Source organism: Euleptes europaea, chromosome 6 (genome assembly GCF_029931775.1).
Source record: "Euleptes europaea isolate rEulEur1 chromosome 6, rEulEur1.hap1, whole genome shotgun sequence".
NCBI lineage: Eukaryota > Metazoa > Chordata > Lepidosauria > Squamata > Sphaerodactylidae > Euleptes > Euleptes europaea.
In genome coordinates this window covers 72,973,551-72,989,338 of record NC_079317.1, presented here as the reverse complement: position 1 = coordinate 72,989,338, position 15,788 = coordinate 72,973,551, and the positions used below count along the sequence as shown (strand labels likewise).

General features: G+C 41.4%; 1 protein-coding gene across 1 annotated transcript in view; it reads right to left on the bottom strand.

Moving 5' to 3' along the window:
* Positions 1 to 15,788, bottom strand: part of NELL1 (neural EGFL like 1) — a 560,206-nt gene that overhangs the window by 54,722 nt on the left and 489,696 nt on the right. Inside the window, exon 16 of the mRNA XM_056851927.1 lies at positions 62 to 202. Within this exon, the coding sequence (XP_056707905.1) occupies positions 62 to 202 (141 nt within the window). The remainder of the gene's footprint in view (positions 1 to 61; positions 203 to 15,788) is intronic.

Here is a 15,788-nt window from a genome sequence, read left to right as displayed (position 1 = left end):
GTAGTCAGTTTACGACACCATGCAGAACAATAACATAACTTCTCAGCTGATCTTTGCTTACCAATACAGGACTCCCCGGAAAGTGAATAGGTTCCATTGTCATGGAAACCGCTTCTGCACTCACAGTGGTACCACCCTGGGAGGTTAACACAGCGTGAATGGTTGTGACATTCAATGATCCCCTCTGCACACTCATCAATATCTGCCTCAGAGAAAAACACAAGCCAGCCAGGATATTAATTTCCTTTGACACCAACATTTTAGGTACTTAAAAGAATACACACAACATAAAAGCTTTCTAGAGGGAAAAAAGAAGAAGAAGCAATACATGTTATTAATGGGTGGGCAACTTGTAGGGCACTGAGCACCATACAGGATTCTTCCCCCCACCACCACCTCTGTTCAGAGTGAGTTCATTACAGCTATTAGGGATACAACTGTCAGTTGCTGAACGCTAGGATTCTCTTTGGATTTTATCAGGCGCCTGGGGGCGATACAAGTGAGCTGCACTGACAGCAAGTTGACCACCTCGATTTGAATGGTTCAAAATAAACGGCTTGCACATTTTTAGCCCCTGAATTTCCTTTGCTGTGTATGTTGTTGAAACCTTCAGCGTGATAAAAAGTAGTACGGTAATTGTATACCTCTTCTATTAAAAATACGATCGTGAATAATACCCCCTCCCCCTTAAGAAGCCAGAGTCATAATCAGGCATATATCGATGTACCTAGCTTTCAAATAACCTTCCAAATATATGCATTCTGTGTGCAGAAATGACACGTTATCCCAGGTATCTGCGTGAAGAAATTCCACTTTGCACGGTAATTGTTGAATATGCACTTCATGAGTGTGCAGAGGTTAAGCTAAAATCAACTTCCAGGTAGGTAACAGGTTGCAGATTGAGTTCCTTTATCTAGTTATCAGTGTTCCAGGCTAGCAGGATGCCGATTCATGTGTTGATGTGAGATAACCAATGGAATAAAAGAAGTTTCCCTGTGACAGATGGAGCTGCTCAAAATCAGTGGAATATAAAGGGACATCCTGGACTAGTAATTTTCAATCCAGTCGGATTGGCTGGGTCAGAGAGGTTTTTCAGAAGAAAGAGCTCTGTCCTTTGTAAGGGATTAGAAGAACTGGGGGGGGGGGCACTTTTTAATTTGAGGGAATATGGGGTGAACTTGACTTTGATGAAAGAGGGCAAGTATGGATGGAAAAATTGACAGAGAACTAAATAATTTGAAAGAAACCCGCTGATCACATTTTTATGCTTAGATTGTCATCACAGATGGTAAATTTTAGAGTGAGTGAGGATGCTGCATGCTTTATTTTCCTTTGTTCAGAAGTTGTTAGAAATGCTCTTTGCTTTTTTCCTGTAACCAATGATTGCTTATACAAAGTTACATTTGTTCTTTTTCTTCAACAGTGTTAGGATGGTTTGTCTGACCCACGTAAAAGCCTGTCTTGGTTCAAGACTGACTAGATACAAAGAGATGGCAGAAGGAATGCTTGCCTATAACTGAATTACTCTAATAAGTAAGACTTCAAAACTTCCCCTGCATCCATGGTGAGTTATAGAAGAACGGTGGTTCTTAACAGGAAGAAGAGCCTTTGAATGGGCTTTTCCGCACTCTCATTTTCCTTGCTTGTAAGTTCCTATTTCTTGTGGGTTTTCCACTTCTGAACATGTTTTGCTCTCTCTAGTAGTTGATCCAATATCACACAGGATTATGTCCAGTATATCTTCATGCAGCTTTAAACTGCAGGTTTGTACATCATACATAAACTTGTGTGATATTGAATCAGAGGGAGCAAAACATATGCAGGACAGGACCCCCCCCCCCACCCAAACAAAAGAAACAAGAATTTACGAGGGAGGAAAATGAGAATGTGGAAAAGCACAAAATTAGAATGTCTGTCTGTATAATGCATATCCATTAGTGGCAGAAAACAAATACTATTTTTGTTGGGAGGGGGATAAAACTGGAGAGATGAAATCCTCATTAGGGTCTAGCAGCTTGGGATCTGGACCAGCTGAGTAAAGTCCACATCAACCATGATAGAACAAGGTGTCTGCAGGGCCTATTTTAGCATGCTGTAAAATAAAAGGTGAAAAAATTAGATGAAATGGCATTCCATAGAGATCTATGATCTGATCTTGAAAATGTTAAGGCACAGGAAACTGTTCTGCTTGTCACATTTCTGCTTGGGAAATGATTTTCCCAATCATTTCAGTGCAGGGCTCCTTTGGTTCTGCGCCTCCATTTTCTGTATTGTGTTTCAATGAACACTTGCCCTTTGTACTACAGACTACTCAAGGACTAGATCTTTCACTGAAATGAATCGGGCAGTTCTTCCAAGGATATAAACGGGCAATCCATGCATGCAAATGATCTGTGGGATTAAATAAAATTCAAAAGAATCTTGAGACTTACAAAATGACACAATTGTAAAATAAAACAAAATCTACTGTAATGTGCATTTGATAGAATGGGATCTGGAGAGCATATACAACAATACACTTTAGCCTTTAAGTAATTGCTATCTGCTGTTTTAGCTGCAACAGGGGAGCATAACCACCCCACTGTTACTGTGGAATAAGAAAAAAGTAGAGTGAAAACAGCACCAGAGTGAAAATGAACTGGCTATACAATCTGTGAATCTGTGTATTTAAAGAATTACATGATTTAAAGTTCACATGCTGTCTGCATAGTCTGTGCAGTCATTTGATAATTACCTTCTTTGCTGTTTTGATATTCAGTTACTGTAACCTTCAAGGATTTCAAACAGAAATGCTAAACGCTAAAATATAGAATCTCAGGTAGCTATAATAAATAACAAATATCACTGTATAGAATTGAAATCCGACATGTCAAATGTGATATTTAAAAGCAAATTAACCTTGATTCTGAAATGTAAAATCCAGCTAGTATTTCCTATAGAGTGCTCTTAGAATGTTTGAACTAATACTGATAATTATCATTGGTAAGGACACAACTCTGTAATCATATTATGAATGTCCCTTCACTATGCATGCAAACATTAGCCATAATGCTTGAGCATTAGTTCTTTATTCTTTGGGGGTGGGAATCCCTAGAGGACTTTCAGTTGCTGGATCAGTGCCTCGCAATAACGAAATTTTCCAATAATTTTGCTTAGATAGCCATTTGTGCTTCTACCGCTTAACAACATCAAGCATAAGAAACGTAGCTGGCAAATTAGTACTCTTGTGGCCAATACATAACTGCCAGAGTAACTGGCTGAAAAGTCAGCTGTTCAGTGTTTCTTGTCTTCCTTTAGGTTCTTAGGACGGCAAATGTCAGTAGGATTTGTATTTTAAGGTCATCCTTACATAATCCTTTTATGACAGATCAACTAGCCTTTAAAGATTAGTAATTACCATTTTATGTGTTCTTGAGCCCAAACCCTTAGTGTTGCTTTCTGACTTTAGATGTTCAATTTGATGAAGGGAGCAGGAGTCCTACTCTAAAACTGTTAATCTGTGTTAATAAAATACCTGAGTAGGCGAGTCCAAATAATTTCTCTGCCTGTAACATAAAAAGAAATTTCCAATGCTTATAGGATACCCTAATTTTATCCAGTCTTTAATATGGCATAATTTTTGTTGTTCCGAATAGTTTACAATTATTACCACCACGAAAAGCATGCCCCATGGATAGAATCAAAGAAGATATTCTTGGTATCAATTTAGAGTTATAAATTTTCCAGGTCCTTAAGACTGATTGTTGTAAAAGGACTCTTATGAAAAATTTTCAACTTTAAGGTTGACAATGAGGAAATTGAAATTGTTCAAGACTTTCTATTCCTTGGCTCCACCATCAACCAAAAGGGAGACTGCAGCCAAGAAATTAGAAGGAGATTGAGACTGGGAAGGACAGCCATGAAGGAGCTAGAAAAGATTCTGAAGTGTAAGGATGTGACTCTGGCCACCAAGACTAGATTAATTCATGCCATCATATTCTCTATTACTATGTATGGGTGTGAAAGCTGGACAGTGAAGAAAGCTGATAGGAAGAAAATAGATTCCTTTGAAATGTGGTGTTGGAGGAGATTGTTACGGATTCCGTGGACTGCCAAAAAAACAAATCAGTGGGTTATAGATCAAATCAAGCCTGAACTGACCCTAGAAGCTAAAATGACTAAACTGAGGCTGTCGTATTTTGGTCACGTCATGAGACGACAAGAGTCACTGGAAAAGACCATCATGATAGGAAAAGTTGAGGGCAGCAGGAAAAGAGGAAGACCCAACAAGAGATGGATTGACTCAATAAAGGAAGCCACAGCCTTCAATTTGCAAGATCTGAGCAAGGCTGTCAAAGATAGGACACTTTGGAGGACTTTCATTCATAGGGTCGCCATGAGTCGGAAGCGACTTGACAGCACTTAACACACACACACATGAAATTTTTTGGATAAGATTGAAGGAAATAATATGTCCAGCTAAGTACTTTCTATAAATACACCCTGAAGCATATTTTCATGTCTTACAACAACTATAATTTATTTTAACAGACAAGAGTTATAATAAAACAAGGAATATCGATTCCTTCACTACTAAAAGTTCCAAAGATCCTTTTTTGAAAAGCTCACCATAGGATTTTATCACCATAAATACAGTTCAAAATAGGGTACTGATATTTTAAAAAGTAAATTTGAATAAGTATAAATTTAAAAAATGAATTTGGGCAAAAATTTCTACTGTGGCAGTTTTAGCCAACAAGACAGATTCAAACACAGCCAGTATTTAAAGTAATTTTCATTATCAGTTGAACATCTGGATAAATTTGTTCAATAATGGTTTAAATTAAGTTTCAGTAATGAGTAGGGTTCTGCATATCAATAAACCCAAACCGAAAATAAACCCGAAAAAGGCCTTTTTGGCTTCTTTCAGATTTAATTAAAGCTGAAAATTAAAATTTGGATTAAAGCCAAAGCTGGATAGCTGATAGCCAAATCAGCCGAATATTCAGCTTTTTTCGGCTTCAGCTTTCCCTGGGCTTTTCCCTATGGGATTTTAAAAATGAGTTCTGGGGAAGGCATTTTTGGAGGAAGAGTTCCCAAATTTTCAGGTTAGCTTCAAAGGACTCTTGCATGATCCCTGAAGTTTGGTGAAGATTGGGCCAGGGGGTCCAATTTTATCGAGCCCTGAAAGGGTCACCCCCTCCTTTATAGAGAAGCATTGTGAAGTGTACCATGCAATTCTACTTTACCATGCATTTATATGGAGGAGGGGTGACCACTTTGGGACCCCATAAAATTGGACCCCCTGACCCAATCTTCACCAAACTTTGAGGCTCATGCAAGGAGAGACCTTTGAAGCTACCCTGAAAATTTGGGAACTCTATCTCCAAAAATGCCCCCACAGGAGCTTTGAAAAAATTCCCATAGACTATAATGGGCCTGAATTATTTTCGATATACCCAGAAATTAAGTTTCAGTAATGTGCCATCAAGTCACATCTGAAACATTAATGTTTCAGTAAGTGCCGTCAAGTCAACAGTAATGTTTCAGTAAGTGCCGTCAAGTCACATCTGATTTATGGCAGCCTTAAAGGGTTTTCAAGGCAAGAGATGTATGGAGATGGTTTACCGTTGCCTGCCTCCATGGGGGCTGAGAGCATTCTGAGACCTGCCACGAATATCTAAATTTGGATAGCAATTACACTTACAGCACATTCCTGAGAGGAATGGCTGCACCAATCATAGGAAGCAGCATGACTGAGCTGCCTCCAAAGGAGGTTCCGCCCACCCCAAACCTCCCAGAGGCATAAAAAATCTGTGCAACCCTTCATGGGGTTCGCGTATCTTGCGAAAATAAAAAAGCGGCATTCCCGTCCCCAAAGGGCTTCTGGGGCTACTTAAAAGTGGCTCCTCCCACAGCCCAGTGCTGGAATGCCCCAGGAATGCCCTCCTGGGGATGGCACACAAATGTCCAGATGCTGGCGTGAGGCTGTGCAGCGTGGGGAGGATAGTGTTTGGGCCTTCCCGCCTGTGTCCAGGCCGCTCTGCACAGTATTAGTGGGACGGACACTGGCAGCCATCCCACTTATGCCGACGCAGCCCCTTTTTTGCCTCCTGAGCTCTTTTGGGCAAAGAGCTCAGGAATGCGCTGTTTGACTGCTATTTACAATAACCACACTTTTTTCAAAAAGGCTGACAAAATGTAAAATCTTTACCTAAAATGAAAATGCTGACCTATATTTATGCAAATTATGATAGCCTCCTTTTAAAAAGAGCATTTAATCATATTAACAGATAAATTCATGAAGCTGCCTTATACTGAATCAAACCATTGGTCTATCAAGGTCAGTACTGTCCATTTAGGCTGACGCTCCAGGGTCTCAGGTGAAGTTTTTTCACATCACCTACTTCTTGATCTTTTTAACTGAAAATGCTGGGTATTGAACCCAGGAACTTAAGAACATAAGAACATAAGAAAGGCTACGCAAGATCAGACCAAGGTCCATCAAGTCCAGCAGTCTGTTCACACAGTGGCCAACCAGGTGCCTCCAGGAGGCCCACAAACAAGACAACTGCTGCAGCATTATTCTGCCTGTGCTCCAAAACACCTAATATAATAGGCAAGCTTCTCTGATCCTGGAGAGAATAGGAATGCATCATGACTAGTATCCATTTTTACTAGTAGCCATGAACACTCCTCCCCTCCATGAATACCCCTCTTCTGCATGCAAAACAGATGGCTCCTCCCCCTTATTAATTTTCCATAGCAAGGGTTAATAAAATACCAAGAATAAGCTTTGAACATCCAGAATTGTCCACAAACTTTCTCAAATATCCTTGGGAAAGATATCTATGGGTTAGCCAATTAGCATACTATTCTACATGCCTTTAGCATTAACTTCAGTAGCATTTTGATAATTGCAAACTTTGTCCATTCGGACAATGCTCTGTTTTATAACCTATAATTTCAAAGTGTTTCAAAAATTTAATTAATACCTTCTAATCTTGTAATTACACCTTTAAGAGATCTGTCTGATGAAAGTGAATACATTGCACTTGTAGAAAATGTCAGAAAAGGCAAAACATTTCAACAGCAATTATATGTTGGGCTGCACACAGAAAGAGGCAAATAACATATTTTTAGTAGTTGAAATGTACAACAATTTGGATTTCTCTCAGAGTCCCAAAAACATGTGGTGCTTTATAAATGGATGTTGTGTTCTAGCTCTCTTGCAATGTGGCCAATATAGTCCTCAAAATCTTGAATAACCTTGGCTGATTATTACTGCCACCTGGATGGTGTGTGTTTTTGAGTCTTTATACCATATTTTTGAGGGGGTTACATTTAAAAATATAAAATTAATTATATGTTCGCTTTCAAGAAGCCATAATATTTTTCAGGTGGTGCACAGGGGGAAATGGCTGTATTTGGTTTTCCAGAAGCATTAAAAACACAGTTACTTGGAAGGTTTTCAGCATCATTGCAGGGGGTCTCACAAATAATAAATATGTGTCTTTCACAAAAAGGATGAACTGCTCTCATCCATTGAGAATTATTTGTACTCAACAAAGCGAAAATAAAAGTAATTTGAAACTATATATTTTTTTTCTGCAGACCAAATGCCAATATAAACATAGCCTGGGTGTGTGACTTATCCATATGGCAAGCCACAGCAACAAAACTGGGTGTGATCCCCCCTCCCCGTGCACATAACCTTTAATGGGAATTGGGGCCTATACAAGCAGCCTCTATGGCATTGCTGCAAGTAGATCCCCATGCAGAAAAAAAAATATTGTTTCAAATTACTTTTATTGGGGCCTATACAAGCAGCGTCTATGGCACTGCAAAGTTGAGGATGTCCTTGTATCTAGTACAAGTTATAGGTTCTGGGACTAACCCAGAGCCTGATTTGTGGAGCCGGGCCGGGGGGAGGCATAGGAGGCTTCTGGAGGGTGGGAGGCAGAGCGTTAGTGTATGCTGCAATTCTCGCCGTGGCATGAGGCATCTGGACAGGTGCCAGAGGCGATGGGAGGCTCCTCCAATGAAATGTGCCCTGGGAGTTTAAAAGGGCCAATTGGAGAGAGCCGGGGCTGGGGGGGGGCAAGGGTGTGTGGGGAAGATGGATCAGGGGGAATTTTTCGCTCTGGTCCATCTTTGCTGCATAAAAGGCAGCAGCCCCTCCCCCCCGGGCAACTTCAGACTGCTGCCGAACTTCGTTCCCACCCCCTCCTTTTGGTTTATGTTCATGTTGAATCATTGTCACAACTTATGTGGGGGGAGCATTGGGCTGGATTCATTTGGGAGAAAAGCGGTCTGCAAACCCCTTTTCTCTGCATTAGGGGATCCCAATAAGGGATCTGGGAAGTGGCACGGTGCGGGACAGGCCCAGCTCAGGGGCAGTTCCAGATGCCACTTCCCAGGTGGCAGGGGAATCACCAAGTGGCACAGGTCCCGGTGAACCCTGGTACTGCCATCCCTAGAAGGTTTCACACATCAGGCTGCATTGGGATTGGCTGATGACCACGGATCCAGCCCATATGCCACGCCAATGTTTTACAGCTCTTGCAAAGTTAAATAAGTTGTAGCCAATTATATTCCATAAAAGTTATCTTTCAATTCATATTATGGTGTTGTGTAGTTATTACATTCCGTTTGTATTATAGACGGAGCTTCCCCACACTTTTAGCCCTAGATCAGTAACCTTTATTAAATGGAAAATGGGAAATGTATGGGAAAGCCACCCAACACCATGCTGATTGAGGCACCAGACAGGAGGTCTCCCAGAGCTGTGCCAATTATAGTGCTGGTTGGGCAGATAGCAGGGAGTCCAGAGTTTTCCCTAGACAGGATTTCAGTGCTACATTTGAGATAGCTATGGCTACTTCTAGATCATCTTATAGCATAGGTTTTATTTAGCACCATTTGGGCTAAGATAATTTCAGAACATTTTCTCTTCTGATAGAGATTAATCATTACTTTTCAAAAATATTCTGTGTCACTGCCAGAGCTCATACATATTAACTGAATAGAATCATAGAATCACAGAATCATAGAGTTGGAATGGGCCATATAGGCCATCTAGTCCAATCCCCTGCTCAATGCAGGATCAGCCTAGAGCATCCCTGACAAGTGTTTGTCCAGCTGCTAATAATGTTGATCTGATAAAAAGAACATGTGTCTTTCATTCTGAATCTTGCCTTAGTAACAAAATGTTGCCCTGTTAGTGTTTCTGCTTAAGAATAAAACCATCTATGGTCTACAGTCATAGCAAGTGTATTGTCTGGTCCTCCACTGTTTGGCTTTTTGTCTTTAGGTCCAACTTTTTTTCAATTTTTTAAAATTATCGTCTTAAAATCGATAACATTGTAAAATATTCTAACAATCATTCTCTAATAAAGTTCTGCATATTTTAACAGCAACAGAGCAGAACTTGGCAGTTTGGAGCATAAGCTGAGGGTTTTTTCAGCTCAACTGACTCTTCGGGGAATTTACCAAGTAGGGGGGAAATAAGCTTTGATCTAACTTCGTGGTAGAATGGGCAACATATCAGTGCGTGTTCGATGGTTTCTGCCTTTGGGTTGTTTATGCTTTCCACTTGCTCTTGTTCCCTCTGCTGCCCCTCCTCTTCTTTGTATTAAAGAGAAGTTAATTTTAGCATACGTAGGATGCACAACTCTAACTGTCCATTGACAATGAACGCTGCTCACAGATTCAAACCTTTCCCAAGAGAAACGGAATGTATACCTAGTCTTTTCTCTTCATGGTTGGTGGAGCAAGTTTAATCCTATTTGAGTAAGTCCTACTGCGGGTTATTTACCCATGAATCCCTCTTCTACTTTCCTCCTCTTCCTTTGCATTATAATTCCCTAGGTTTCAGATGTAAAGACTGTTTCCTTGGGTCAGTTTTTACTTGACCTGTCTGAATTTAATTTTCCTTCTTTCATTTGCAAAATCAATAGAATTTTCCTGTAGTTCATTTCTGTTGCACAGTAAGGATGAAAGTATATTTGATTTAGATTTATGATACTGGATGTTAACTGGTTGGTAGACTGCTCCCAAAGCCCTGGAAATGTGCAGAATTCTGGGTCAGCCCTATTAGCTGATTAGAATAATGGAAAAGCAAGTCAAATGATGTAAAATCTAAATTATGTCAGGAAACAGTGGATTACTTCTGTCCCACTGCCTAGAGTCACAACTGCCATATTTATCAACGTGCATAAAAAAGCTCAGGTTATAAGTTGAAACCTTAATATGAGGCTAGGAAAGGAGTTTACAAGCTAAAGTGTTAGAAAAATGGAACAGCTGCTAATGTACCTCTGGTGTCAAACTGCAACACTCACAAAAAAGCTTTAAAAATCAATGAAGAGACCCTCAATTTGGACTTTTCTGTCCTGTTAAGCACATGGTACTGCTGAGTTGACATATTCATGACCACATGAAAGGACTCCTTTCTTCTGGAAATGTATGATTAACTCAAGAATCTTGGTCAGAACAAAGGATCTTTTCCAAATGAGAAGAAGTAGTAAAGTATTTATTTACGTCTAAAGCCAGTGACTTTGCTTAACACGGCGCAACAACAAGCAGCAACACAAAAGGAATAAACATGAAACTGGACCCAACTGAGGATATTAGCATGTGCCAGTGAAGTAGGCTTGCCAGGTCCCTCTTCGCTACCAGCGGGAGGTTTTTAGGGCAGAGCCTGAGGAGGGCTGGGTTTTGGGGGGGAGCGACTTCAATGCCATAGAGTCCAATTGCCAAAGCTGGCATTTTCTCCAGGTGAACCGATCTCTATCGGCTGGAGATGTTGTAATTGTAGGAGATCTCCAGCTAGTACCTGGAGGTTGGCAGCCCTACAGTGAAGCAAAGCAAATAATTCTTCAGATTGCTAAGTGACAATGAGTGAAGAAAATTTCACTGTACTATATTTGCTATAGCTATATTTTAAAGTATAGCAAACAAACAAACTTGGGTTTCTTCTGTGAGCAGGAGGACAGTTTTTGTGGCTCAGAAGAGCTGTAGATTCAGTGGGCCCATCAGTGGGCCTGTCCACCACCAGTAGGTTTGCCAACCTCCAGGTACTAGCTGGAGATCTCCTGCTATTACAACTGATCTCCAGCCAATAGAGATCAGTTCCCCTGGAGAAAATGCCCGCTTCGGCAGCTCCCCCCCAAAACCCACCCTCCTCAGGCTCTGCCCTGAAAACCTTCCGCTGGTAGCGAAGAGGGACCTGGCAAGCCTACTTCACGGGCACATGCTAATATCCTCAGTTTTTGTGGCTCAAAAGAGCTGTAGGTGGCACCATCAGTGGGCCTGTCCACCACCAGTAGGTTTGCCAACCTCCAGGTACTAGCTGGAGATCTCCTGCTATTACAACTGATCTCCAGCCAGTAGAGATCAGTTCCCCTGGAGAAAATGCCCGCTTTGGTAATTGGACTCTATGGCATTGAAGTCCATTCCCCATCCCTGCCAGTGCCTCTTCAAGTAAGAGGAGGCCGGCAGCTGAAGAACAGGCACCAATGTTGCAGAGGCTAGCACTGGGGTCCCAGGGCAGGGGGAGGAGTAGCCAAGCTTTCCTCTTGTAGCAGTCCTAGCTGCTGCCTTGGGGCATTTTTCCACTAGGGATGACTTCATATCCTTTCCTTCCACTACTGCTGTTTGTGAGCAAAAGGTGGAAGCCTGCAATTTTTTAACTGGAATTTTTGCCTGTGTTTTTAATCAGCAAGGTGGGAGAGCAGTGAGAGCTAATAAATTCATGGAGCAGGCAGGGCATGGGCAGGGGAACTGAGCACCATTCAGGATAGTGGAAGCCTTTGCAAGAAATCTGCATATGCCCTGCCCACAGAGCAAGGAGCAGGCATAAGTCAAACAAGGATACTTTCCTCCGCTGATAGGGGACACCTATAGAATTCAACATTAACGTATAGCATAAAACGTGGCTTTCATTATGCAGAATCAGGGTTTGGTTTGTGTGTCCTGCTAGAGGTTGCCTTGCCTATGATAATCAAATGTAGTTGTCGGGCAAGTAGCCCCTGCTGAAAGGAACACCACGGCATAATGTTGTATTTATGCTGCTTGTCCTTGCAGAATCTGTCTCGATGAGGAACCTACATTAAGCTAATTCTTGCACATTTTTCTGTACTGTTACAATGTACAGCGCTACTCTGCTCCTTGTCCTGTCACATCAATTCCTGTACAAATACCCCTTCTGATGGGTTGTAGTCGTTCAGCAGCTTCTAGTGCTTACTTTACAATTTAACTAGATTTGCTAACAGGCTTGACAACGTCCCATTGCAGAGGCTATGCAAATATTCTAAGGTCCAAGATCTATTTTTTTTAACCATTGTATAGGATCAGAGCTGAAATTCAAGGAAGCTGCAGCAGAATGCTAATCCTATCCTCTGAGGATGGGCCCATTTAAAAAAAATTAAACCTTCTTGGCACGCTGAATTATTCATAACAGTATTTATGCAGATATGATAAATAGGATCTACCTCAAAAATAACACACAATGGTTTCAGAACCTAGTAAAAATGATGAATTAAAATAAATTGTTCTTTTATAATTCTTCCCCACATTTATGCCTCAATGTGATTATACTGAAGGAAAGCTCTTTTATGTCATGTAATAACATGCCAATAACACTTTTAATGAGACAGAAGAGGTTTTTTTTAAAAAAAAATAAAGGCCTTTGTTCATCAAAATCTGAAGAGTTCTAGTCACAGTAAAAAAACCAAGTCGATTTACTTTGCTTTTTAGTTTGAATAATTAATTGAATTACCTGAGTACTAGGATTGAAAGGCTTGGAAGTATAGCGATAACTCATCAGGTCCGAGATCAAGAAAGGATCCTGAGGTCATCAACCCCTTCCCCAGGATAGCTTACATGTGCCAAAATACAAGTGCTTTCAGGCACAAACAGTGCTTTAATTAGTTCTTGTAGGTTATCCGGGCTGTGTGACCGTGGTCTTGGTATTTTCTTTCCTGACGTTTCGCCAGCAGCTGTGGCAGGCATCTTCAGAGGAGTACTCTGACCGTGAAAGCCTTCGACGGTGCTTTTATTGACTATCCACTAGGTTGGATTCTCCCTAACACACAGGGTTCTACCCACACCATCCTGCCCTTTCCCCAGAGTCAGATGAAATTTGTACAAGGTCTGCTCATCCTCAGGGCCTAACAATCAAGCACTCTCTTCTGCCCCAGAGATAGGGCTAACCCGCTCTGCCCTACTACCAGGCAGAGCTATCCTTTGCTCAGTCTGCTCTTTTTCCTGAGCCAGACCTGAGCTGCCACTGCTTTCTCCCTGAGGCAGTACTCAACTCCTTCTTCTCCTGTGTTCCCTCCAACATCTCATATCCCTTCTTGAAGGTGACTGGATGCTGGAGTGGCTGGTTTTCCCTTCAGGGGCAGGACAGACTCCTGTCCATCACACAGTCTTTTAAAAAAGCTGATAAGACAAAACTCCTAATTAAAGCTGAAGAAAAAGATGTGTTTTAGCCTGGAACCTAAAAGATAGTAAAGTAGGCACCAGGCAAGCCTCAGGGAGAGGGTGTTCCAAAGGTGAGGTGCCACCACAGAAAATGCCCTGTCTCTAGTCACTACCCGCCTCATCTCTGAAGGAAGGGGACACAGACAGCAGAAATGCCCTGTCTCTAGTCACTACCCGCCTCATCTCTGAAGGAGGGGGACACAGACAGCAGGGCTTGTGAGACAGATCTTAACTGGAAGGTTATTCTCCAGTCAGACATAATGTTTGTACATTCACATGAAAGTTTATTATATCCTGGACACTGTAACATTAGATTGCCTTAACCACTAAGACAACTTAAATGTGAATCAAATGTATCAAGTGTATTTAAATACATTTAATTTCAAATTCCTCTTATACTGATTTTTTTGGCAAAGGTATCCCACAGCAGCATCTCAAGGATGGTGTTCTTCACAGCCACTAGGCAAAGTCTGGCGCCCCACCAGACCAGGACTAAGGGGGACTGATCTCTGCAGCTGGGAAATTTGATGTGATTTTGGGGGTTTGAGTGCAAAAGCAGCCACGGTGATGCCGAGCTTCTGGAAGTAAAACTGGAAGTGCTGTTATTGCGTGCTTGCGCCCACGCACACACTCAGCCGTGGTTCCAGAGCAGCTGGGTGGACTACCCACCTGGCAATCCTATGCATACAGAATCCAAACACTTTCTTAGTGTTTTCAATTTCTATTTGTGAGGGGGGGAGGACACTTCTTATGGCATTTTAAAAAACTGGAATTAAAGAACAAAGGAAAATAGATGTTTTTGACAAAAGTAAGTAGACTTTCCTTGAAGTGTTTAAGGAAAAAGCTTACAGAGGAGGAAGCTGACAGTTTAAAAACATATAATTCTTTTTTTTAAATTGAGCATGGCAGGCATCCTAAACTTTCAGGTAATACCCAAGGGTTCCATAAATGGAACAACTATTTATTTAGGGTTGTGCTAACCAGTGAGATTAACATTAATTTGAGTTAAATTTAAAATTATGGCTGTTGTTTCTTCTCCCAAATTACAAAAAAAAAATCCACATCTGAAGACACAGCATTTTTCCTCTCTCTCCCTCACCTTTCATTATTCCTTTTCTTTTCTTTTCTTTTTAAATTAGGGGCCATTATTTCTGCCATTTCATTAAAACATTCCAAAGTGGTTGACTTTGATCAGAAAGCAATTCTCCAGTCTGGTGCAGCTTCAGAAATCAATCATTCCAATTAAGCCAATACGGAGATATGACTACATCATTTTGTTAAGCAATTTAAAAAGGAACAACTGAAATGAGTGGAAAATCCTGCAGGAGAAGCCAAGGGACTTGACAAGCTTCAATAAAAATAATGTTTTTTAATAATGTGGCACATTTATCCAGATAATTTAAAACTATTTCACGGGCATTAAATATAGGTTATTCCATAATATGTAATTGTGAAAGAGGTTAAAAGATGCAGCTAGGTCTTATTCCTCCTACTGTTCAAACTCCATTTTGAGAACAGTGGATCCACAGTGGCTTTGGATTGAGTTGCAGATCAGGTTCAGTGTATTGGTTCTTTCCTTCAAAGCCCATATGGGACCATCATATTTGTGGGACCACCTCTTCTGCCATACCCCCGAGGGCCTTGCTCTTCTCTTTGGATCATCTCCTGGTAATCCCTGGCCCAAAGTCTATTCGGCTGTCCTCGACCAGAGTCACGACATTTTCGGCTGTGGCCCCTGCCTGGTAGAACTCTCTGTCTAAGGATCATAGAATCATAGAGTTGGAAGGGACCACCAGGGACATCAAATCCAACCCCCTGCACAATGCAGGAAATTCACAACTACCTCCCCCCTCCACACCCCTAGTGACCAGAAGATGCGCAAGATGCCCTCCCTCTCATCATCTGCCTAAGGTCACAGAATCAGCATTGCTGACAGATGGCCATCTAACCTCTTCTTAAATACCCAGGCCCTTACAAACCTCTCTCAGTTTAGAAGGGCCTGCAAGATGGAGATGTACCACCAGGCCAATGGTTGAGGACAGCGACAGCTTTATCATCACATCTATATGATTCCATCTGCTGTCCTGGACACCTGAGATTCCTTGAAGCTACCTCCTGCGATGTCTCTATCTGGACCTCCCCAGTCGCCCCCCCCCCCAGGTTTGTTTTCAGTATGCTGGGTATATGTTTTACCTCCCTGTACATTATTTCTATAATATAAACTAGTTATGTCTAGTACTAGAGAGTGGCAGTTTAGGTGATATTTTAAAGTTGTATATATATTTTTATTTAATGTCTCTTATTTCTACTGTGCATAACATCGC